The sequence below is a fragment of the Dermacentor albipictus genome, unplaced genomic scaffold (assembly GCF_038994185.2).
Source record: "Dermacentor albipictus isolate Rhodes 1998 colony unplaced genomic scaffold, USDA_Dalb.pri_finalv2 scaffold_13, whole genome shotgun sequence".
In the NCBI taxonomy this organism is placed as follows: domain Eukaryota; kingdom Metazoa; phylum Arthropoda; class Arachnida; order Ixodida; family Ixodidae; genus Dermacentor; species Dermacentor albipictus.
The window spans coordinates 14,187,313-14,213,412 of NW_027225567.1; the positions used below are offsets into that span (position 1 = coordinate 14,187,313).

At 41.8% G+C, this 26,100-nt stretch overlaps 2 protein-coding genes across 4 annotated transcripts in view; one reads left to right on the forward strand and one right to left on the reverse strand.

Moving 5' to 3' along the window:
* The window catches only part of LOC139051621 (uncharacterized), a 214,268-nt gene extending 201,487 nt beyond the window's left edge, over positions 1 to 12,781 (reverse strand). Inside the window, exons 1-2 of one of the 2 annotated variants that reach the window (XM_070528561.1) lie at positions 11,109 to 12,781; positions 4,817 to 4,960 (exon numbers count right to left, since the gene is read on the reverse strand). In XM_070528561.1, the coding sequence (XP_070384662.1) occupies positions 4,817 to 4,960; positions 11,109 to 11,742 (778 nt within the window). In that variant the 5' untranslated portion in view covers positions 11,743 to 12,781. The remainder of the gene's footprint in view (positions 1 to 4,816; positions 4,961 to 11,108) is intronic. The other variant, XM_070528562.1, reaches the window with a different exon arrangement.
* The window catches only part of LOC139051622 (uncharacterized), a 290,263-nt gene that overhangs the window by 35,710 nt on the left and 228,453 nt on the right, over positions 1 to 26,100 (forward strand). The gene's annotated exons all lie outside the window — the stretch shown is intronic.

Consider the following 26,100-nt stretch of genomic DNA (forward strand, 5'->3'; position numbering starts at 1 on the left):
ATGATAAAAGCCGGCAAGGAAGAGAAAACAGTTGCAGAAGAAGCCGGGGCTTTTTGTAAAAATGGCGTAACCCCCCACATCACAGTGATTGTCGATGGTGGTTGGTCACATCACAGTCATAGACACTGATATTCCATCAATCCTGGTGTGGCTGTTAATATAGAAAAGCTTACTAAAAAGCTCCTGTACTTAGGAGTGAGAAGCAAACTGTGCAGCACGTGTGAACACTACGGCAGGACGGGCAAGGAGAAAAAAGAGCATCTGTGCTATAAGAATTGGAACGAAAGCTCAGGTGCAATGGAGTCCAATATTATCGTTGAAGGCTTCCAGAAGAGCGTTGAAATGCATGCTGTTGAATATCGGACGTTCATAGAGGGCGGCAATTCTTCAGTCTTGCATCAGATCCTTACAAAAGTGGAATATGGCCATTTTGTAAAGAAGAGGGAGTGCGCGAACCACGTAGTGAAATGCTACACCACTTGCCTCTACGCTATTGCTAAAGAAACTAAAGGAAGTTCAGCCTACCTAAGTGGTCCCAGAATTAAGCGCATAAAGAATGGTTCATGGAAGGCCATCAAGCATTATGCCAACATTCTGCAGGATGTACAAGGCACTGCAGAAGAGAAAGATGCAGAGAAAGCAGAACTTGCTTTATAGCCAGCTGCCAACCTCATAAATGGTTCAAAACATGTGTTTGGGTGCCACAACAAATGCAAGAGCTATTTTTGTGGTGGCACCGAAGGCGACAACGTTTATGAGAATATGCCTAGTGGTTCAGCTGAATATAGTGACCACCGCCAACATAATTGTGGAGAAAGCTGGCCGTCTTGTCACGAATGACACCAGTAACTTTGCCGAGGCAGTAATGTCACTGATAGCCGAATTGTCCCGAGGAAAGCAGATAAACAGGTGTCAGAAAGGTTCACATGAACATCGGTGTTATGGAGCTGGGCTCAGCTTTCAGCTGAGGCCCTACTGGCATTGCGCTACAAATAAGGCGGTCACCTGCAAGAGTCCTCCAGTCATCTTGAAGCGCTATGCAAACAAGAAAATGTTTCGGAAGGCTAGCAAAGAGTCTCTGAGGTGAAAACTATTTGAGGGAAATGGCCACCGGCAGCGTCAGCACAAGGAGTCCCCGATGAAAGACTCAAGGTGCCATTACGGCCCGAACTGTAGGAAACCCGATATGCCGCTTGAACATTTCTCAGAAAAAGAAGCCAATATTTTGAAAAGCTTGCAGGCTGACAAAAAACGGGGGATTGAGATTGAGGAAGACATTAGAGGTCGAGCAGACAACTGCATGTGGCATGTAGAAAGACAAATGCGTCTAACTGCATCCAATTTTTACGCAGTGTGTAGAAGCAGAGAGTTGACGCCATGTGACGCACTCATGAAAAGCCTACTTTACAAAAATAGTTTCACTAGTGCCACTCTTGAACATGGTAAGCAGCAAGAACAAGTTGCAGTGTGGTTGTATGAAGAAGAGACATGAACTCGCGTGCAACCATGTGGGTTACTTTTTGATCAAGAGTATGGTTTCTTGGCAGCATCTCCCGATGAATTAGTTGGGAGCGACGGTATCTTGGAGGTCAAGTATCCATTTACAGCAAAAGAAATGGAACCATGTGAGGCTTCAAAGGAATTCAACCAGAGGAACCAAATCCTCAAACCACCCACACTAAGCAATTCTCATAGGTACTACTATCAGGTGCAAGGTCAGCTAAATATCACCAAAAGAAGTTTCTGTCACTTTGTTGTCTGCACATCAAAAGGAATTCACGTACAGTGGGTTGAAAGGGAAGAAAGCTTTTGGAAATTGAAAACGCTTCCTTTCCTCGTCAGATTTTACACAGACTGCCTGCTTCCCGAAATTGCAGACCCCCACATTATGCGCAGCATGCCCATCCACAAGCCACAGTAGAATGAGCGAGCGATTGAAGCACAGCAAAAAATCAAAGAAGCTGCAATGAAGAGCAAGGTGAAAAAGCACAGTGGCCTCTCTGACACTCGCCGTGACCTCGACTCGTAGGCTTGCCAGTGCATCAGCTCTGTGTTGAGAAGCTATCCCTAGCATAGCGCGCACTTTTATCAGTGTTTGTGAACAGACGACTTGTAATGCTCTCTGTGGTGACTAGTCTTTTGAAGAATAGAAGAGAAACCAAGGCCGGTATTTTGTAGCAATGCCTTTCCTATGCTAATGCCTTTTCGCACTTTTTGCGCTAGGTCAGTAGTCAGAGCGACGGTCCGCTCACGTTATCAACAGGATCAGCCGGCCGTGAGCGGTGGGTGATAAGACTAGTATAGAATAAAGCATAACGCATCGCAACAAAATACCGGCCCAAGGCACCACCGTGCAAGCTGTCTGTAGTAACAGCTTATGCAATTGAAAAGCTTTTTAGTTAGTTTCTTTAAAGATGCCCCACGGGAAATGAGCCCAGGGTTATTCCTTCACAAGGTGTACAGTTGTTTACACGTGGTCATGGCCCTTGCAATGTTGATTGGTAGATGTGACTGCATTGGCCTTTGCCCTGCGAAATGTTGTCATGCTTACTTTATTTAGCTTTTTTTGTCGGTGACCATTTTTCATGAGATTGTCACAGTTATTCAGGGACAATTTAGTGAAGTTCGTAGGGAAACGTGCCTACTGTGTCCAAAAGTTTTGAATGTTGTCACCCATTGTGATAGCGAAAGTCTTGTCGAATCAGATTACGTGCGCGACGACAATATTATTGTACATTCTTCTATGCAAGCGAGCTCAATCGATTACTCGAATGTACCGGTCCCGATACGTGTATAAATAACACGCAACCTGACCCGTTATTTCAGATTCAACAACTGTGCTCATGCAGTTATCCGCTAATCTTCTTCAACAGAAGGCCTGATTGGCGATAGAAAAACCGTGAACATTGACCCGCACAGGCAGTGTCCTCCTCTTCTTTTTTCCTCTTTGCCGGCTTTGTGTGCCGAGTGCAAACCTCTTCATTGTCATAGCATAGTGTAAAATGGGTTTTTCCTCCGAATATAGAGGAAAAGGCACCATGCATGTAACTTAGATGTGTTTGATATTTGAACATTTGTCCAACAGAATTTCTTCACTCTATTTTTTTAGAAAAATATAATCGACTCATGTGCACTTTTCATCTGAAAACATGGAAAATAAACGACAGTACTCATACGGGGAAAAATTCCGCTCCTGAAGTCAAGGTCACAGGTTCAACACCAGGCCATACTGGCCACATTTTGATGGTGGCGCTCTGCAAAATTACCCTTGCTTGAAGCATTGTGAGCCCTGGTTGACATGACAAAGGAAGCACACATTGTGAAATATGCGCAAATCATATCATATCATATTCGCGTCGCTCATACAATCAGATTTCATAAGAGTCGGTGACAACAGACAACAGATAGAAGCATCGATAATGTTCGAGAAACTTCCGATACATGCAGGCGTGTCCTGCGCCGAGCGATAATGCTGTGCTGCATCGGCAATGAGCATTCCTTCAGTCATGACTGAGTGGCGTTGCCTGGTGGGGGAATATGAACTACTCGCAAGATGGCTGCCGTAGTACCACCACCTTAATGGAAAATTCCAATGGCCAATTCAGTGAACCTCCAAATCATTACCAGTTCTTTCGGAGCAAGAGTGTTTCGGTGGCGGATCAGGCACGCTAACAGTGTGCTCCAATCAGAGATTGGTAGATTAGTAGAGTTAATATCACTCAGCAGATCAGCCGAACATCTCTAGAAAAGTTGCCACAGGGGACGGTAATTCAAGAATGCTGGATAACTCTTTAAACCAGTTCCCAAATGAGCTAGTGTCCCTATGCAACAATTGTAGTAAGCCAGAGCTCCTCAAATAATATTGGAGGATGCAAATGAATCATTCAGCACATTTGTGTGGCATAGTCATAGCTCGCATCCCTATAACAGTAGCGACTGCAGCAGCCTTGGCTGTACTAGAGTTCAATGCGAGTGCATGTGGCATATCAAGAGATTACTCGAAAAGCTGGAGCTGGGTTAAGGAGTCCAGACAAGGAAGCATGTCCACCAAGTAACTGGAACACGCATTTCACGAGCACAGACAAGGGCACTTGACAAATCTGAAGATCAAAAAAAGAAAGAAAGAGAAGACTTCAACCGATCGCCATCATGCAGTGTTGCATTGAAGAAGGCACAACCTAGGAAGCAGAGGGTTTCTGACAATTCACTATTCACCATAAATTAAAGAAGCATGCCCTGCAATCTTAGATTTTTCTCAGTTTGCACTTTTGGGCCAAACACCACCTTTAGGAAAACTATCACTTCCAAACTGCTTTGCCATAACCTGCTTTCAAGGTGTTTTGTAGAGTGAAATTTTGTCAGAAACAAGATAAGGCACTTTTCAAGTTTCTAAATATTTTTATAACACAATATAAATTGAATATCTGGAGATAACATCAAACCAACATACAAACTTTTATGCAAATAGCACAAAAAACACAAGTGGCTGCCCTTATCCTGCACTATAGACTACCTAGAAGATACCTATTCACGAACAATTAATGTATCCTCCATATTATATAAAATCATAGTTTTCCCAATAACATACTCAATGGCTCAATATGATGGCCATAATATTTTTTTGCTGTTTGAGTCAGGGTAATGGAAGTTAAACAATATTTTAATAATGAAAACGGGAATCATCCCACAATAGTTCCATAAAATCAGTTAAATGGTTCAAAAGTTCACCTTTTAGCTCTGCAAACTGCACTGAGAACCATGGATCTATTAACAGTATGATGTTAAGGTTAAGGAATAAGTATGATGTGCAACATACAAGAGTTGGCTGTCCTGACAAGTTGCTGCAAGGGCTTCAGGATTCTCTGGCCAGGGAATTGAAATGGCAGAGGTCGCTTGCCAGCTGAATGGTGCACTGTGAAAGTTGGTAATGGCTTCCCTGAAGGCAGAAGTGGCACACCAACTGCAGAAAGCAAGCAAAAGCACTAATTCATTGATTGCATACATAGCCAAAGAGAAAGCAAACCACCTACTGCATGTCTTTCATACTCTCAAACTTGGCATGCATGCCAGCTTGTCAACTGTGGGACCCTGAAACAATCTTGACGGAGAGCAGTTGTCTACTCAATGCATTTTATTAGAAAAAGGTGCTCTGTTAAACAATTCTATAGCACATGTGAGGCAGAATAATTCAAAATGCCTTGAAGACATGCAAGTTTTCAAGACATGCAAGTGCCTCACATCTACACTGCCACAAGATGTTTTGCTGCAAAGACCAAATACCACGCCCTAACCAAACTCAATTCCTACCATTTAAAGGTGTTCTCCAATTAGTTAAGAAAGGTCACCAAGATAGAGTCAATTGCGTTCACTCAGCAGGATTAAGCAGCATGATCGCAGTTGAACGGATGGTGATCCAAACTGCCGTGAGGCACGATCATCCACGACGACTTATTGTGATCAACATGTAAGCAAACCATTGGTGCTTGTTTCGAGTGGTGTCTTTCATTGAATATCTTTTGTTGGATGCTCCAAATTCAATCACATGTAACGATAGACAACCTAATGAAAATCAGCCGGCTAGCCCGGTTGCAGCAGGTGTGCAAAATTTTGTTGGCCTAACTGCACTATTGGGTTCAGGATTTTTTTTGGATAGGGCTTTGCCAGTAAGTTTGTCTCCCGCCAATAAAGCTTTTACACAAAGGGTTGTCAAGACAAGGAGAACGATAGGTTTCGTGGCGAAAAGCGCAGTGTACCTGTAGCGCCTGTGGTAAAGATGGCAATCAATAAGGGCATATATGCTAGGCCGGTATAACGCAAATTATTCCAATCTGCTTTTATATCAAATCGGCCATTAGCCCTCCCGTGATAGGTCAGAATGGCACAGGCTCTGCCCATATGGTTGTGGCACCCACCCATATGGGTTGCACCCGAATCATTTTGACCCACCAGGCAGGGGTAATGGCTGATTTGGAATAAAAACAGATTGGAATAGTTTTACGTTATAGGGCCCCTGGATCAGTGTTCATAAATCTAACTATAGCCTTTCAAAAAATTAACCACCGCATCTTTTAAACTTGAATCTATCGAAATAACATGTCCTGCTTTAATACGAAATTGCTTAAATGTTAGAACACAAATAGTAAGAATTAACAGTGTTCTTTCTAAATCAATGATAAAAAACATAAGCCTACCAGAGGGATCCATACTTGGCCCACTCTTGTTTTTAATATATGTTAATGACCTACCTAATGGCCTGCTTTCTTCCAACTACATTCTCTGTGCAGACACAACTACCTTTAACTCTGACAACTGTGCAAGAAACCTAGTTTCAAAACTTAATACTGACTTAAACGACGAGTTAAAGTGGTGCAATATTAACCAGCTCGATATAAGCTCATCTAAAACTAAATCTGTTTTATTCACGTCCCACCAACGCTCATTCGCATTCATTCCTCCGCTCTACCATGGTAATAATCTTATTGCCCACAGTGCTTCCTGTAACTATTAGGGTGTATAACTTTTTTTTTCTCATTTATTTACCCTAAAGGCCCAGCTTGGGCATTACATGGGGGGGGGGAGGAATAACAATTGATATACAAACGTATAAGGCAATGTGCATGTAAGTCAAGTATCCTTATATGAAGTCGTACATGCTCTGCAACCTTTACATCTCTTCTCATTCGACAACATAAGACGTCAATAATTCTTGTATACATTGTACAAACTGATTATAACCTTAAATTTTAACACATAACCAGCATTCAGCAGAAGGCAACCTACGGAATAAGGACAGTTTTAAAAGCTCGGTACGTATTTTACCATAAAACGCTACTTTCCTTATACTACTCATTTATCCATTCGCATATAAACTATTGCATTGCATGTGGGGCAATATGTACACTACCCATTTGCAATCAGTACCAGTATTACAAAACCAGGCTGTTAAAGTAAGTACTTTTAGTACTAACCATTTCAATGCCAAACAGTTATTACGTAACTATAGCATTCTTACTGTAGACAAACTTATAATTAACTTTAGTCTTTGTATGTATTTATACCGACAACTAGATAACGCTCACTACAAAAGTCTGATACCTCTATCTTGTCTAACGAAGACTAATCTTAAGCGATTTGCATTAAAACAACAATTTTATTCTTCCCAAGGTACGCAACAATTATGGTAAGCAGAGTGTCCATTTTTCGTACGTTTCCTTCTGGAACAGACTACCTTCAACTATAAAGTCATGTAAATGATTTAAATTTAAACGAGAACTAAAAGACCATATTTTATCAACTACAACCACTTATGTCTTTTTTTTTCCTTTTCTCCCTTCCAAATGTACACGTTGTTAATACTTACGCTACAGAAATAAAAGTTACCCGCCGTGGTTGCTCAGTGGCTATGATGTTGGACTGTTGAGCACGAGGTTGCGGGGATCGAATCCTGGCCACGGAGGCCACATTTCGATGGAGGCGAAATGCGAAAACACCCGTGCACTTAGATTTAGGTGCACGTTAAAGAACCCCAGGTGGTCGAAACTTCCGGTGTCCTCCACTACGGCATGCCTCATAATCAGAAAGTAGTTTTGGCAAGTAAAACCCCCCAATTTTTTTTTTTTAGAAGTAAGAGTTCAGTTGCTTATGTCTCATTATCCATTTACTTTCTCATGGCATTTCTGCTTCTGTGATTAGTCAAATGTAATAATAATTATACTTTTTTACTAGCATGCCTGTAGCTGATTTGTATTAGTGCTGCTAAACCTAACCAATACTATGTTTGCTATTTCTTTATTTTTACATTATTTGTTGCAACTGTTGTTTATACTTTTACTTATATGCTGTACAGGAGGTCCAATTACAGTCTCTGACCTCGGGACCTCCTCCTGTATAACATTTCCTTGTAATGTATCTTGTCTATTAATAATAAAAACCTCATTCATTCAGTACCAACACATGTCTATGCCACAAGTGCATGCAGTTGCATGACGATTTATTGGCCTCCGCTTTGAAACGGGGCAGGGAGAAATCCGTCGCCTAGCCTGCTTGAGTTACTCGAGTATGTTATCAATACTTTTCCTGCTAGCATTCTTGTATAAATTTATTTAATCTTCTCTATCAACCTTGTACCCCTGCCTATGTCTAATGGATCCTGTCGTGTAAACCTCTTCCCTGCTTTTTTTTCCACCAATACTCTAAATGTCTCGCTTATCTCAACTGCTAACCCATCAATACTTTCATCTACTTTAAATTCAAGCACTTCTGGAAATTGTATGTTACTGGTCTAGCTGGGTGCTCCTCACATTCCGTTGGGATGTGCCGAGTGGTCTCCAGATTTTTGCTGCAGAATACACATGCCTTACCTAATTGTGAGTATTTTGACCGGTATGTTTTTGTCCTTAGGCAACCAGCTCGAGCCTCAAGTAGCAAGGCACATCCCTTTGTGTTATCGTACAAATTTTCTCTTTTAATTTCTTTTTTCTCATTCATGTAAATCTCCATGGCATTTTTCGTTTCCATTCTTTGCATCCGATTCGCTGTCTCTGTTTCTCTCACTTTTTTTTCTGATTACTTCTGGTTGTCTGTCTACATTTTCAATTACTCTGTACTCCTCTTCCAACTTTCTTGACCTCTTCCTCCATTCTGTGTCCACGATTTTTAGGTACAGACACTTGTGCACTTTAGTCACCCACTTATTTTGATCCATGTTCCCAAGTCTTTCTTCAAAACTAATTTTGCTCTGCACTTCTCAGACTTCAAATGAGGCCCAACCCATGTCCCTTTGCACTACTTTATTTGTGGTTGTGCCGTGGGCTCTCACACATTTAAATTTTTCACCCTTTGGGGGTTATCTTGTCCCACAACAATAATCGGCCTCTGCCTTGATTGCATTTCTTTTCTTAAGAGCTCAGCGCCACTACTTTCCTGTCAAGAATGCTGTGTCACCCTGATAACGCACAAGCCATTCGCGACTTGCAAGTACCGGGCTAGCAGCGTTAAAGGGACTGACAACAGGCCAGAATGTGTTGCGAGACGTTGATGGAAAATAAATGACCATGATTTATAGTGAAATATTTCAGCACATTGATCGTGGTTTAGGTACGAATTATAATTTTAAACTGGCAAAGAAAGTCTCAAAAACCAGTAAGTGGTGAGACCTGGCAGTGGAATCTTGGTTCTTTGAATGTATTCTATATGAGATTACTGTACATAAGTAGACTGTTATTAAATACAGCATAGCTATTGCTTAAAATTGCAGTTGGTATTTATTAGGCACTCACACATTATTTTACGCTTTGGAAATCAAAAATGCATGTGTGGCTATAGCAACACACTGAACTCTGCATCACGTGTAAAGGCATAGTTTCATTTTCGATCCGATTGGCATCATTTTGCCTAGTTAAATACCAAAGCAGTTGGACAGGAAATCACGAAAACACGTAGCTATTATCGCAGAAATAAATTCAACAATTCGGAAAACATGAATCACAAGAACATCGACTTGATAAGCAAATTTACACTTTGTTACAGCTCGTCCACACTTATCTGCCTCCCAGCCACAGCGACCCCATTTCAATAGGGGCAAAATGCAAAGAGTGCTCATGTACTGAGATTCAGGTCTCCCACTAATGCCGATGTATAATCGCTATCATGCTCACATATCACCGTTTTCAGTATGTTTCCAGTGAACGACTACATCCTCATTGCAGATAGAAAAATTCCGATAAAAAATGTTCCACTGTGTTTTCCACGTCGGCACTTCAAGATTAGACACTGTGGTCGGTAAGCTTTCCAGTGCAATAAAAAAAAAATGGGTACCTTGAAAGTTGGTTGTCGGTCCCTTAAAACAAAGAAAATGCGGGCAAGACAGATGACGATTATTGTTGTGGGACAAGGTAAGCCCCATAGGGTGTAAAATTTTTTTAAGACTGCAGAGCCAACTGGCCCACCGATCAACGCCCAACGTATAGTACACACTACACCAAGTCAGATGCCTCAAACTCAAAATGCCGATTTGAGTAAGGGATATTTAATGCAAAGCCCATAGTTGCATCTTCGATTTACTTCGAGTGAATTTCGGCTGTGGATAGTTAAAAAAAGTAATTATCAATTAATTTAATTATAGGGCTTTCTGATTGATTATGGGGCATGCCATTGTGGGGGACTCCGGAAATTTGGACCACCTGGGGTTCTGCACTTAAATCTAAGTACACGAGTGTTTTCGCATTTCGCCCCCATCAAATAATGAATTAAACAATTTCTGCAAATTTTCTTTGCTCATTACAGGGTTAACTTTCAACCCCGACAATATATCCGATTTTATGCACCTTAGGGATTGGCAGCGCCGCCGCGTAGCGGCTGGGAGAAGGCATCACCGCGGCGACCACGCGAGCGTGCGCCTTCGGCACATAGCCAGTATATTCTAGGCACTTTAGCCAGAATAAAACTATTCCAATCTGTTTTTATTTCAAACCAGCTCTCCGTGATAGGTCAAACCCAAACCATTTTGGCCTATCACGCAGGTCTAATGGCCGATCTGTATTGAAGACTATTCCAAATCCGCCATTAGCCCTCTGCGATAGGTCAAAATGGCTTGGGTTTACGTTATCCTGGTAGATGTCGCAGCGCTCGGCTGGAAATGTTTGTTTTTCGATTGTTTTCTTTGGCTGGGACACTAATACCAGTTACAAGTTTCATTGGCCAGAAACTATTATTATCATCATCATTAATGTGTCCTTGTTCGACGCTCTGCCTTATTCTCATGCAGAGCGCCCAGCTCGGCGGCACGCGCCTGCTGCCGTTTGCCGCTTACATGTGCCCTCCTGGAACAGTACCTGTAAAAAATTCAATCTATCGTCGCAACGAAAAAATCGGCCCGCGATTTATACGCCACCAGTCAGAACCGTGCCTTTCCATCCTCGCGCTGCTCTCGACGGCAGCTGATGCCCTGCAAATGTTCTGCACGCGCTCGCGTGGTCCGAAAGCTTCTGCTGCCTAGGCAACTATAGAACGCAAGGCAACGTGGTACCGTGAGCCTGAGCTTGCCCAAAGGACACCAACGAGGAGCTTCACTATGACTATCACGGAAACAAAATATTATGAACACTTACAGCTTCTCTTGCTGAGAAACACCTTCAGAGCTCCGGTCGAGTTGCGTATGGCACACATAACGTCAGACATGCTGATGAGGAAGTCTTCGAACGTGCTGTAGCCGAAGGATGCATAGTTTATGTGACAGCCAAATCTCTTGACGTAGCAATCCTGAAGCTGGCGCACGTTGATTCCATTCGTCATGTGGTCGGCCAGGAGCAAGCGCAAGTTGTTTTTCACCTGATCCAGCGTGTCATAGTATCTGGGGCTCGGCGGGAGACGCCGCGGTGGTGAAGTGAACAGCGTAGTTTGGGCAGGCCGGCTCGTCTTTTTGTACGCCGGCGGTGAGCGTGAAGACCTGTAATGCGAATCCCTTGAACCTTTGACCAGCCTCTGGACATGCTCGACCTCTTCTGTCACCACCGCTTTTACGTAGAAGTCACTGCCCACTTGTGACAACTGTGCTGTGTCCGGGATGCTACAAAGAAAGCTTAACGGGTCTTCAAAGCCAAACTTTGCGTATGGCAGTTCTAAACCCTCGCTATCTTTAAAAGCAATCAAGAAGCTCCTCACCGTCACGGGCCGCTTATCTGCAATGAGCAAAGCGCGGATGATGGCCTTTGTCGTGTCCAGTTCATCTCCACGTTCACACATGCTGGACGCAGTACAGGGCGCCAAGACCGCGCATCTAACGTCCAGATCAGTGGTGCCCGACTATAAAAAAACACTACTAGGCAGAAAATGAAGTCCAGAAGGAACAGGCACAACAACGCCCTTGCTCCATCACGTCCCACGTTCGAATGTCACTGAATGGTCCGTGCCGCACGTGCCAACACGGTGGCACCACCTGAACCATCATCGACGATGACGTTCCATTATTCCCGATTTTCTTCTTCTTTTATCCAAGCGCTGCGCTTGGAATGGCTGTGTTTTGGGGAAGTGGTCAGCGCGAACTATTTTATGGGCACAATAAATAAAACAGTGCTACAAAAAACAGAAAAATTAGAAGGTGTCAGTAGAAAAACGCGCGAGCACTTCGCACTTTGAAAACCCGTGACAGCTTGACAGCGACACAGCAACTTACGGGCACTGTTTCGATTTCAAACGCAATTGACAGAGGCGCCGAATGCGGACATGTGCTTCGCAGACAGTTTTAGCCGTACCTACCGTAGCGTGACTGCTAGTAGTGTCGCATAAAACTTAATGAGGCCGCCGTTCCTACGACCCGGTCGTAGGAGTGGAAAGGGGGGGTAACCGTTATAGTGCCCTGGTCGTACGAACGGTTAGGGCCCGAAAGCGTTAGGTTCACCCAAATAGACGCTAAATAATGATTTGGCTTGGCTCCGTATATTATTTTTAAATAGGTGTCGCTAAAGTGATGGACGCGACGTGAGCTCCATTCTGCCCGTGCGGACTTCGGCCGTGCCCCTGGCTGCTCGTGTGCTTTACTAGCTTTGTGGAACGCGACGATCGAGCCCAGAATCGGTGCTTCCGTTCTGTCCGTGCGGTCTTCGCCTGGGTCAGTGGCTGTGGAGAAGTGATTGTAGCTGTTTGATGTCGTTATATGTGATAGCTTGTGGCGAAGTGATTGAGTATGGCCGTAGTGGTTCTGCTCATGTAGTGTTTTGCGGACTTCACCTGTGCCTGTGACTGATCGTGTTGCCCAATAGCTTTGTGAAAAACCGACGTGGTTTATGTGGATGTCATCGCAGCGATTGCCAGCTCCTGGGTGGCCCGTGTGCCAGTTATTGATGGCGTTGCCCAGTAGCTTTGCGGAAGTTGATGTACCTTGTGTGGATTTCGTTGCCGCTTATGACTGCCTTAGTTATAGGTGGTCACACGCTGCCTTTTGAAGCGCGTCCGAGCGCGAGAAACTTCACCGATGCTTTTGTTAACAACGTAGACGTCTCGAAATGTTAGCTAGAAATCAACCAGCAGCAAGCCAAGTCTTTATTTTGTGGTTTTTCGAGCTTATGCTCATCCGAGCAGCAGAAGAACAAAAGGTCCGTTACATAATGTCAGTTCCATAAAATCAGCTTTGCCGCAATACAGTCATGTTATGCGGTGAAGCATACGTAATGTATTGCGGTAAAGTATATGAAAAAGTAGGCAGGGACCACTGCGTTACTGGGGCGATTTTCTTGTATTATGGTCATGGCCGTGCGCGAACAAGAAAAAATCACGGTCGAAGCGCATGGCACAAACCTTGCCAATGCTTCAATTGGAAAAAGAAAGAAAACGAATTGGAGTGGGTGATGCCAAAAACAAAGCCTTGACTTTTGTATTATCAAAGCAGTTCCGAGAATAGCCAATCATATTCCAAGCTCCTGCATTATTTATGATTGTTTAAAGTATATGCATATATTGTGCACCAGCCTTAGCGCACCAATTCTAATGTACTTTAATGATGTAAGTTTAATAACACGTGGCGAATATATAATTTGTGCTGTATGGTGTTGTGCTGTTTATAAGCTGCTGCTTTCATGTGGTAATGTGTACATTGGCTGGAAGAGTTGATGCATCCTCCTTATAGAACTCACTGAAAGGTAAACCACCTGTCAAGCCATCATTGTTCTTGCAGTTGTACACCAGATTTCACAAACATGGGGACAGTTATGATATAGAAAGAGTAGCTGAGGCTTAACATATCCACATGCATGCACAGGATTGCGGGAGTCGACCATCTATCTCTCTAACTCAGGTTGAATGTGCATACTTGAGTAACATGCATGTAACACTTGTTGGGTGTCAGGTTTCTTTTATTGTTAGCCTAGTTTGTGTTTTTTCTCCCTTTTGTAGGTTTTAGTGTGTGTTGCTGTGTATGTATATAATTGCTTCCAGAGTGGCTTTCTTGTTGCTAATAAATTTAGAGAAGGCAGCGATCTTCATTTTGTGCATCAGACAGCAAGTGAGCATGTTTCAAAGGATGTTGGATTTTGTTGCCATAAGCGACAAAAAGGCATAAGCATATAGACTGCTTGCTGGAGGTACTCGTTATAGCATTAAGGATATTATCATGCTGATAACTCTGTGCACAATAATTATAAAGATCACATCAGGTCCGACATGTCTTCTTGCCACCATGAAATCTTGTCAGATGCATAACACGGGACATACACCACAGATCTTGGCCAGCCATTCTCATTTGTGGTCTCGACCTCCTACCACTGAGCAGACTGGTCCAAGAGACAAAACATGCAACTTTTATCTGATTAAATGTAGTGCATGTTGCACAAAATTAGTTGTCAATTGTTATTGTTGACACAGATACATATCTGTGAGCCTCATAAACTAATGTCAAAAGAAAGAGAGTAATACCCATGAAATGCACTCTTGGTAGGATGGCAGGACCATTCTCTTGCAGAGTTAAATAACAACCATGCAGCACTATCATGATATCAAGCTGAACAATAATTCACTCCAAGAATAGGTTTCTTCATGCAACATTGCACTGATAGTCTTGAAATACAATACGGAAGGCCTTCCAAATTATGCATGATAGGAGGGCATATTTTAGGAAGCAAGAATGAAAACGGAGCCGGTTAACTATGAAAGTTGTGAATGCAACTCTGCAGAAGTTAGAAAAATCAACCAAACGGAATAGTTTAAAAGTAAGTGGTTTAGGGACAAAGGCCGTTTTATTCCATGCCAGAAAAGCAAGCAGAGGTTGAAATGCTTTCCACATACATACCTTCAAGGTGCATGTACAGGGTCTGTCCTGAGAGTAATGTCAGTAAGGCGATTAAAAATCATTTATTGAATTTGTTGTTACAAAAAGTTTTAAAACCTTCAAAATACTCTCCTTGTGCGTCAATACATCGGCTCCAGCGAGACTTCCAGCTCTCGAATGCGTTGCGGTAGTCCTCCTCCGGAATGGCCTTTAATGCTGTGGTGCTAGCTGCTTTAAACACGTCCGCTGTCCCAAAATGATTGCCTTTCAGGGGTGTTTTGAGGCATGGAAACAGAAAAAAAGTCAGGGGGGAGCCAAGCCCGAGCTGTACGGGAGCTGGGGAATCGTTGGCCCCACTGCATTAACCAGGTAGTCAATGACGCTGAAGGCACTGTGGGCCAGCACATTATTGTGGTGCAACTTCCAGTTGTGTGCAATGTCCGGCCGGATATGTTGAACCCTGCGTTTCAGTCTTTCAAGGACATCCACATAAAATTTGGAGTTCACAGTGGTTCCAGGTTCTTCAAACTCATGATGAACCAGTCCGTGGATGTCAAGAAAAAACAATGAGCATAATCTTGATCTTTGATTTGCTCATCCTGGCTTTCTTCTGGGGAGGGGACGAGTGTGTGTGCCACTCAGATGATTGCCTTTTGGTCTCCAGGTCATATTCAGATACCCAAGTCTCATCTTCTGTAATGACGTTGTCAAAAAATTTTCGCTCATGTTTGCACATGTTGAGATTTTCTTGGCATGTTTCAACGCGGCGTGACTTTTCATTGTCAGTGAGCACTTTTTGAACCATTTTTGTGCACGCCTTCCGCATGCCGAAATTGTTTGTAAGAATTTCGTGAACTTGAGTTTTCGAAACGTTTAACATATCGACCATTAAACGAACACTTAATTGTTGGTCTGAGTTCAACAGTTCTCTCGCTCGTGTTACATTGTCAGTCGTAGTGGTCGTGGATGGCCATCCAGCGCAGTCCTTGTCGTCGCCCTCTTTCCGGCCTTCCGAAAGGCCTTGTGCCACCGAAACACTTGCCGATCTGACCAGGCATGTTCTTTATAAGCAGTCTTGAGCATAGTAACAGTTTCCGCAGCGGTATTACCAAGTTTCACAGAAAACTTGATCGCAAATCTTTGTTCTAATGAGCGCTGCATTTTCACTTGCACAAGAATAAAAAACAGCTCACGGACGGGCCCGTCCGACACTCTTCGATGTTCGGAGCACACTGACTGACGGACCGCTGCTTAGCTAGATTCCGTCACTACTAGTTTCAACCAGTTAGACCGTTCTGACATACAGTCACATCACAATAAATTTACTGACATTACTTCCAGGACAGACCCTGTATGTGGTGATAGACAAGCTTTTTAGATATAAATGTTGGGAACCTGGATGGAGGTGAGGGACATGTACAGCAGTAAAAACAAGATGTATAAGGTCTAAAATTAATTCTTTTGGTCAGAAATTATATATATATATATATATATATATATATATATATATATATATATATATATATATATATATATATATATATAATTTTGTACAATCAAGCATAGAATCATTGCCTTCTATCTGAGCTAACGTATGGGGCAGAAACTTGGAGGTTTCTTGGAGACAAAAAAGGGCATTGTGTTGTCATGTTGGAAAGCACTTTTCCGGAGGAGGGTGTGTCAGCCACTGACATCAATTTTAATGAAATTTATACCAATATAGCTGACATAAAATGTTGAGCTGTCACGAAGTTGAATCAGTTTGGTTTGACAACAGTCTCAAATGATGTTAAGGTGGAAAAAGGTTTTCTTTTATGCGCCTTCTTCAGTGCAAAACACACAAGCTTAGGGAATCCATTTCAGAACCATTGTGTCGGAATATAAATCATGGCTTCATGTTTCAGAATTTCTGCAGACACACCTTGACAGGCTGGGAATCAACGACCAATTCCTTGCTGCCAGCTCTCAGACTGTTGTACACTTCCTGCAGAAGCATAATCTGGGAAAATGGGCAGGCTTTAGTATAGATGCAGAAGATTTATACAATTCTTTACCGCAGGCGCGTCTCTTGCAGTTTGTTAAGGACTGCATACACAAGCAAACAGGTTAGCTGGAATTTGCTGAAAGGTGTAAAATTCTTGTTGCAAACTTTCTGGAGCTTCTTGATTTCTATTTAAGGTCAATTTTGGTCTGGTGGGAAAGTAAAATATGTGTCCAGAATGCTGGCATCTGCATAGGTTCCGGTGTTGCACCAGTGCTCAGTAATATTTTAAGTTATGTTGACCAGAAGATAATCAAAACCTGAGTGGGCTTGCTCTTAAAATTTTCAGATACATGGATGATTATTTGTTTTTCATGAGCAAATGATAACTTTCACAGAGCTGTAATCGAAGTACTGAAGCTATTTAGAGAACAATAGCAAGGTTTCAACTTCACTTTAGAAGTTCCAGAAAAAAAAATGTGCTGCAACTTCTTATGGCAGGCTTACTTTTATGTGAGATCACGTATGCTGGGGATATCAGTTGAGAACTTCTAAGCTCCTTCTTGATTATAGGTCTAGCCATTCAAAACTTATTAAGTACAGTATTGACACTCACGCAATTGGAGATGCCTCAACCAAGAGCTATCCTCACCTTATCCTTGAAAGTGTAAGAAATCTGGTGACAAGGCTTAATGAGGCAGGTTATTCAGTTTCAGTGGTTTTTTTATCTTGAAGCACGTTAATTAAGGAACTTAAGGTGCGACCAGGATGGTAGAAGCTTAAGGAGCAAGAGCGGAACAAAGTTGCCATTATCCCCTCTATTAATTGTCGCACAGGCAGAAAAAGGTGGCTTCTAAGTTCCAGGAGAGGATTGGGTTTTAATTTAAAGATAAGCTGAAGGGAATATGTGAAGCAATAAACAAGCACATTCTTCACAACGGGTGTCTGAGCAGGGAGGACTGCAAAGTGAAATGCAGCATACAGTTTGTCTCTTGCACACGAAATGTTGTTTATTCGATTCCTTTTTCTTGAAGCCTACAAAATATATATCAGTCAGACTGGAAGGTGCTTAAACATTCGACTAAGGAAGTACCATAGTTTTTTGAAGGGTTTTTGCGCATCCACACCTTTCTGTGCATTGTTGCAGCATTGGGCGTCATCCAGTTTTTGAAAGTACTATTCTGCTGTTCACACACTGTGAAAAGCTCTCACATGTATTAATGGAGGCTTATCACATTAGAAAGAAAGGCTCACTATGTGTTAGCCAGTCATCCATCTCGCTGTGAGATAGCGAGGTTGCCGTGTTAGATCTTAAGTAAAGCCACTGAGTTGCATTGTGCCTTAGTAATTGTTTTTTTACATTGATTAATCAGCCGTGACATGTGTGTTGCCGTCAAAACATGTGCATTCGGAGATGTGAAGGTTGTTTTGGTATGTATCTGCATATGCTAGGGGGCCGGGTGTTGGTCACGTGATGTGTGTTATATATTGGTTGTTTTCTTTCAATAAACTTCATTTGATAGTGCTGTATCCTGTCCCATTCATTACTTTTGACGGCATCTGTCATGCAGTAGCTGCCATGAAGCTTCAACAACTTGCCCAATTTTCTATCTTATGTATGTGTGTGTGTGTGTGTGTGTGTGTGTGTGTACGTGCGTGCGTGCGTGCGTTGAAAGGTAAAATGGTGGTAAGAGTGAACTGAAGAGATTTTCACATCATGACTAGTCCTTTTAACACATTTACCTACAAAATTAAACACTCTGTTCTTATTAAGCACCTTGTACATAGGTAATCATATTACTAATAATCTTTCAATGCAAATGCATATCAACTTTCTGAGTAATGCTAATAACTGAACACATGGCTTTTTGCGCTGCAAGTTTTCTTGGGACTCCTGCTTAAACTTATACTGTGTAATATGCTTGTAAGATCAAAACTGGAGTATGCTTCATCAATCCTGGATATACCTACAAAAAACACAACTCTCATATTTAGTTGAAGCCATAAAAAACCAACCTGTACATTTTATTGTAGCTGCTTATTCCCATGCCACAAGCATATCAACAATTAAAAGTTGCCTTGATTGGCTAGGCAACAAGAAAACTTGCCTGTTTATTTCACAAATTCTCAATTGAAACATGTTTTTATTACCTCCTTGTAGCTCATTGATATATATGTGTGTGTATGTGTGTGCGTGTGTGTGTTCTGAGGCTGCCTTTTACAGGGATAGTAAAGATTGGTTTGGCAAGTTGGCACCTGTACCTTGAGGTTGTAGTTCATTCTCAATGAGATACAAGGAGGTAATAACATATATTTCAATAGAGAATTTGTGAAATAAATGGGTAAGTTTTTTTTTGTTGACAAGCCTGGCCAATCAAGGCAAGTTGTAATTGTTGATATGCTTGCAGTATGGGAATAAGCAGCTACAATAAAATGTACAGGTTGGTTTTGTATGGCTTCAACTAAATATGAGAGTTGTGTGTTTTGTCGGTGTATCCCGGATTGATGAAGCATACTCCAGTTTTTATCTTGCAAGCATATTATACAGCATAAGTTTAAGGGAAGCAGGAGTCCAAGAAAACTTGCAGCAAAAAAAGCCATGTGTTCAGTTATTAGCATTAGTCAAAAAGTTGATATGCATTTACACTGAAAGATCACTAGCGAAAAATCTGATAGGGCAACCTAATAAAAATTATAGCAGTTTGTTTCTATTGCATTATGAAATGATACAACTGATACACTGATAAAATTACTTTTAGTTCTATTCTGGACGTATCTGTGCTATTCTGCTTGTACAACTCTACTAGTGTATTCTTTTTATTAGTGTAATAGTGTATTCATATCAGTTTGCCAGCTCTGTAGTCTATCAGTATCTATGTGTGTTGTATAGGTGTAATGTGCTTCAAGGAGAAGCAAGCTTCCTCATTTGCCCAAAAAATGAGTCAGAAATAATGCATTTATATTATCAGAAAAGACAATGCATATAAGTCAAATATGAAGCCCAGGATTCAGAAGGGAAAGATTGTTGGAACAAATATACACCATACAACAGCTTAAAAAGAATAAAAATGTGATCACATTTAAAAGAGAAAAGCTGTTTAGATTGGTTCACAACAAAGTTTAGCCTCTTTGAACGGGAGGTTATTGGCAATCAAGCCACCGAATCGGTTCACACGTACACCCCAAAGATTGTTAGACTTCACAATCTGGAGAGCTAGTGAATGGAAGTGGTGGGTTCTTCATTATTCATTACCATGCCTTCATGGCTTTTTGCCAGATAAGTATGTCAGACATTCCAGTTTGCTTGTGGAGGGTGTCTATATACTTCTACTAGACACCGTCACTTCAGATGACCATAATGAGATCATCTGATCTTCTCTCGGAGTTTGTTGTGAGAGCACAGTCTTTGTTTGGATTGGGTGCAATGACATACAATGTACACCAAATCCTGCATCTTCCTAAATGTGCGGCTAAACTAGGACCTCATTGGTCGCATTCTTCATTTATTTGAAGGCGGAAATGAACTTCTTGTGAAATCGGTCAGCGGAGCTAATGATGTTCCTTTACAAATATTGGAATGTTATGTACTTGCTCGAAAGTTATAGGCAGCTAAAGCTAGTTTAAATCTTTCACCAGAAGCAGTGAGTTTTTTTGGTGTACAGGAGAGGAGAGCTGGTCAGCAGACAGTTTTGTTAAGCACTGGAAAGCTGTGTCTGAACTTGGATGAAAGTGAAAAACAGGCTGTAGTCCACAACCGTGGCTGTGACTCAACAAGTGTCACTGAATATTAGCGAATGGTCATCAACCAACAAACATTCCACTCTCTCCAGTACACTTGAACTATAAAGACTAAAAACAGTGCATTTGTCAGCTTCTCAAGTGCGTTTTCTCTCATTTGTAGAATTCTTACTGGAGTGAATTCTTGTATAATTCTGAAATGCAAGAAACTATTTCCTGCTGAAATTCTCCATGCAAAGCACCTTTCAGTCTGCGTGAGAAGAGAGGAGCCACTAGTTTACGTAACACCCAGTGAAGTTATATGCCTTTATGTGTTTATAGAAATAGACAACAATATTTTTGAATGGATAATATGAAACCTTTATGAAAGAGACTAATTCCGATGCTCAAGACATGGCAACGATGAACAGTATGTCTTCAGCCATGGTACATGAATGTCTGGTAATAACAGGTTATAGCTTAAAAAAAAACAGTTGGTAACAGTGCACCACACTTTATGGCATTCTGTAATAATCAGCTTTTTGAAGTTTGAATATATTAACCAAACCAGAGCCATCAAAATTCTAGAGTGTTTATTTTTTCTTGCATTAGCTTCTTGTTTTCCAAATGAACCAGCTAGCCCAATTTGCCACTCTTCATTATTGTACTCTTGTTGATTAAGTGCTTGGGGAATTGCATGGTCTGCATGTTGGCAGTAGTGATGCAGCTGCTGATGAACAGCTGCAGTAGCCAAAAAATGACAATATTTACAGGACTTATGCACAGTTTCAGGTCGGTGTCCTTACATGTAGTGAAGGGCTCTACTTAACCATGTGACTGCCTTGAGTGGGTGATCACATGAACAAACAGTGCTTCACTAGCAGATGGTGAAGAGGTAAAGCTTCTCAGTCTGTATGCAGAGGCATGGAAAGCAGCTGAATGTTAAGTTCGCAGTTATGCTACTTGATACAACAGCATCATTTTCACACCATGCATCTGTCTGCCTCACTTTAATTACTCCTTTGACTCAATGTAGCCGGTGCAAGTTTATCCGTTAACTGTGGCAGCATGACTAAGACACTATCTTTTTTCTGAATGAAACAAGCAAACTCTGAAATTTTATTTTAACAGTGTATTACGGTTTGAATCAAAGATTCCAAACACTATATATGAAGCCTGTTCTGATAGTCTTCTTTGCTTTCGCATGCTGAAGGCTACACAGGTTAAACTACTTTTACACATATCGAGGTGCGGTGGTTGAACTAGCACCCAGTGAAGAATTGTGTCTTCTGATTTTGCAATATGTGCACTGAAGTTTAGCTGTTTTTGTTCATGATTATGTGGTTTTAAAAATGGTAAATCCATGTTCTTACTTGAATAAGTTCTCAGATCTGTACTCACTTTTGCTTAAATAATATTGCTGTATTGTCATGTTCTGCTATATTGCTGTAGATCTTGTACCAATAGCGATGCTTGTCCTGTTTCCTTGCTTCCTGTCAGTGTGCCATGCCAGTTTGTTCTTTTTGCACAAGCTAACTTGTGTTCTGTCACATATCACAACACTTTTGGGATGAATGCAAAAATGCATAGTCTACAGAAAATAGCTTCATATGAAGTTGTAATATTATAAAAGCATATGCCAATTAGACCTGGTGTTCTATACAGCATCTGTGAGCACAAATTGGCATGGTGAAGTTGGTACTTCAGTCTGTGTTCTTCCTCTTATGTGTTTGTTTAAATGTGGCTAAAGTTGCTTGCTTATTCTTTAGATAGTGGAGTGTAAAATAAACCCTAGTCATGTTTGTAGTCATGTTGCTTGTGTCTTGTCCGTGTTCCTTTGTGGATGGATGCATTAGCGTTGTTTTAATTTTCAAATCAAGTATGCACTAACTAGCCCAGAAAGTAGCTTTAATGAAATCACGTTGGTAGAGTCTAATTTATGGCATTCACAAACTCAGCCGGACATGTTAGAGCTACAGTTAGTATCCACAGTCTTGAAAGTGCTTTGTTTTGCTTTTGTAAATAAACTTTATTACAACAGTAGGAAGATACCTATGAAGAAAGGAGTCAGACAAGTAGACACAATCTCTGTAGTGCTATTCACTGCGTGCTTGGAAGAAGTATTCAAGCTATTAAACTGGGAAGGTTTAGGAGTAGGGATCGACGGCGAACACCTAAGCAACATTCAGTTTGCCGATGACATTGTTCTATTCAGGAACACTGCGGACGAGTTACAACAAATAATTGAGGACCTTAACAGGGAGAGTGTAAGAGTGGGGCTGAAGATTAATATGCAGAAGACAAAGATAATGATAAATAACCGGGCAAAGGAACAAGAGTTCAAGATCGCTAGTCAGCCTCTAGAGTCTGTGAAGGTGTACGTCTACCCAGGTCAACTAATCACAGGAAACCCTGACCATGAGAAGGAAATTCACAGAAGAATAAAAATGGGCTGGATCGCATACGGCAGACATTGTGAGCTCCTGACTGGGAGCTTACCATTATGATTGAAAAGTAAAGTATACAATCAGTGCATTTTATGGGTGCTGACATATGGCGCAGAGATTTGGAGACTGACAAAGAAGCTTGAGAACAAGTTAAGGGCCGTGCAAAGAGGGATGGAACGAAGAATGCTAAGTATGACTTTAAGAGACAGAAAGAGAGCAGTTTGGACAAGAGAGCAAACGGGTATAGATTATATTCTAATAGACATTAAGAGAAAAAAATGGCACTGGACAGGTCATGTAATGCGCAGATTAGATAACCGTTGGACCATTAGGGTGACAGAATGGGTACCAAGAGAAGGGAAGTGCAGTAGAGGATGGCAGAAGACTAGGTGATGCGCCAAAATTAGGAAATTTGCGGGTGCTAGTTGGAATCGGTTGGCGCAAGACAGGGGTAATTAGAGATTGCAGGGAGAGGCTTCCATCCTGCAGTGGACATAAGTATAATGATGATGACGATGATGACAGTAATCCTGTTTTGGATATGCATTAAATGTTGCACATCTGTCTCGCAAAATTTGTAAACGTAATTTTGTATTAAAAGAACTGGAGCGCACCTGCTACAAAGATGGACTGATACTTTTCTCATGCAACTTCCCCAATGTAGTTTCATAGGCTAAGTAACGCTGCTGTGCTTTGAAAACGTGTGCTTTAATTTTTGTTGAAACATGTTTAGAATAATATATCTGCATACAAGCCGTAAAAGGTTTTGATAAATGCACAGTTTACACACTTCATTTTTATTTGATACTCCAATATCCCAACTGTGTTTGTTAATCTGTTCACGTGACAGGCAATGCATTCAGGGTTGTATATTCAGTTCATTTTAAAAACGTCTCTTCAGGCGTGTGGGCACCGGCATGTGTGCTATTTCTAACATGCTTTATCAGTGCCTCAATCAGATTTCTGTATGTCATATGATGATCTCTATCTGGGTTTAAAAGATTGATACGTACATCATGCTATTTGGGCTTGTAGGCAGCACAGTGAGATCTATCTGCTGCCTGCCAGTCTGGTAAAGAGTTCTATGGGTGCAGGTAGGAATATATATCACTCTTAGAAGGGCCTGTACAACCTATACATATTCCTAAGACACTATAGAAATTTCTATCAGTTTTTTTGCTAGGGTACTGATGTTAGGTTTTTAACTAGTGATGGCACTCCGGAGAGACATTAGTGGAGACATTGCCCCACTGGGCATGTGCAGCAGCTAAGCCCAGTGGGTGGGGGGAGATATGGACTTCGCGCCCGCTTGCGAGAGCAAGGATGACGTGGCATGACGTCATCCTTGCTGGCATGACGTGGCTCTCCCCTCACGCAACATTTGGCGCGCTAGAGCGACGGCAGATGTACCCTCACCCGCTCTGCTCCGTAGAGGCACGCTCGCAATGTGGTCACAGCCAAGGAGATTTGAGGTTCCATTTCGCTGAGACGACAGACGCTGCCTTTTTTACTCAGTGGGCCATTTGTTTAGTCTGTTTGAACAGAAACGGACCTGCCAGAGTTTGGTTGTTTCACGACAAAACACAGTCATCAACAGAAAGTTTAGTTTCCTACGTTAAGTTCTTTGCGAGATCTAAAATGAGAAAAATCAAGGGCCTAAACACTCAGCATTGTGGCATGCCAGAAGTGACAAAAGACAGATTTGTGAATTGGAGTTGTTAACATAAAAATTGTGTTTAGTCATGAAGAAAGCATTCAGTGAATTTTAGTGATTGCATGTGGATCAATATTAAGTTAGCTTATTCAGGAGAAGGAGGCAGTGGCACAAAGTAGCAGAATTTAAAACGCTAAAAGCATCCATTCAACGCAAGAACTGAGAACTAAGCACGAACGCCCTCTCCCCTCACGCAACACCTGGTGCACTATAGCGACAGCAGGTGTACCCTTTCACCTGCTCTGTTTCGTCGAGGTGCGCTTGTGACGTGGTCGCAAATGTGATTTGAGGTGCTGTTTTGCTGAGACGACAGACACCGGCTTTTTTGCTCAATGGGTCATTTGACGCTTTCGCATAAATAATCGCTACAGAATAATGACGACGTGGTTATGTTGAGCTCGCGTTCACGCTTCATCTACACGGACCACCCTACCTGTGTACTTTTGGTACTGGGGCTAATTCTGTACCATGCAATACACTCAGCCATGGAGTACCCACAACGATCATGCGATAGGCAAAAAACGCCTTGCTTTAAACATGCACCCGCAGAGTGCCCCAATATTGCAACCAGCCGATCCATGCATAGTGAAGCGTCCGCATGGCCGCGTTTGCCATGTGGCCGTGCCATGCGAGTGCGTGGCTGATATATCAATTGAGTAATGGAAAGACTGGTTCCAAATGCATTTACTAACCAATTTGAGTCCGCGGCACTTTTATGTGCTGCTTTGAATAACTGCGTGTGGTACCGCGGTTCCCGCAGTCGCCAAATGCATGTGGCGCGTACTTTAGCAGCAGCGCTCGGCGTGTTTCGACTAAAGCAATTTCATTTCAATTCTGCTCGCCACTCATGGCGGCTTTAGCTGCTTATAGTTATACAGTACTTTGGTTATAAAGTACAGTAAGTCTAGTTAATACATTTTATTGGGATGTGAGGTTTTATTTGTTAAATCGAGAACTTCGTCAAATTGAAACCACTTGATTAGATCACGCGCAACATGCCATAAAATTGATGCAAGAGCCAAAAATGTCGTTTTTGACTACGTTCACACTTATTGTAGCAGTTGAGCATGTACTCTGCCTTAACAGAAGAAACGATTAAATATTCTTAAAAGCTATATGTCAGTGATACTAAAATCACCAGAACTCAATTAGACCTACTATACCCACATTTTTCTTTTTAATTATGGCAAATCGAGCAAGATATTAGTTGATTCTAGGTTTTCAGTGCTCATGAATGTGACAGTGAAAGTATTGAATGTCATGTAGTGTAATGCAATGAAAACAAGGACACAAGAAAAAGCAAAACACAGACATAATTAGGCGCTTGTGTCTGTGTTTCATTTCTTCTTGTGTTCTTATTTTTGCTGCGCTACACTACATGCTGTTCCATGATGATCAACGAACAAGCCCACATGCCGCCCCCTTGTAGAGAACAGGAAATTTCGTTATACACTTAAACTTTGATATAACAAAGTTGGTAAAA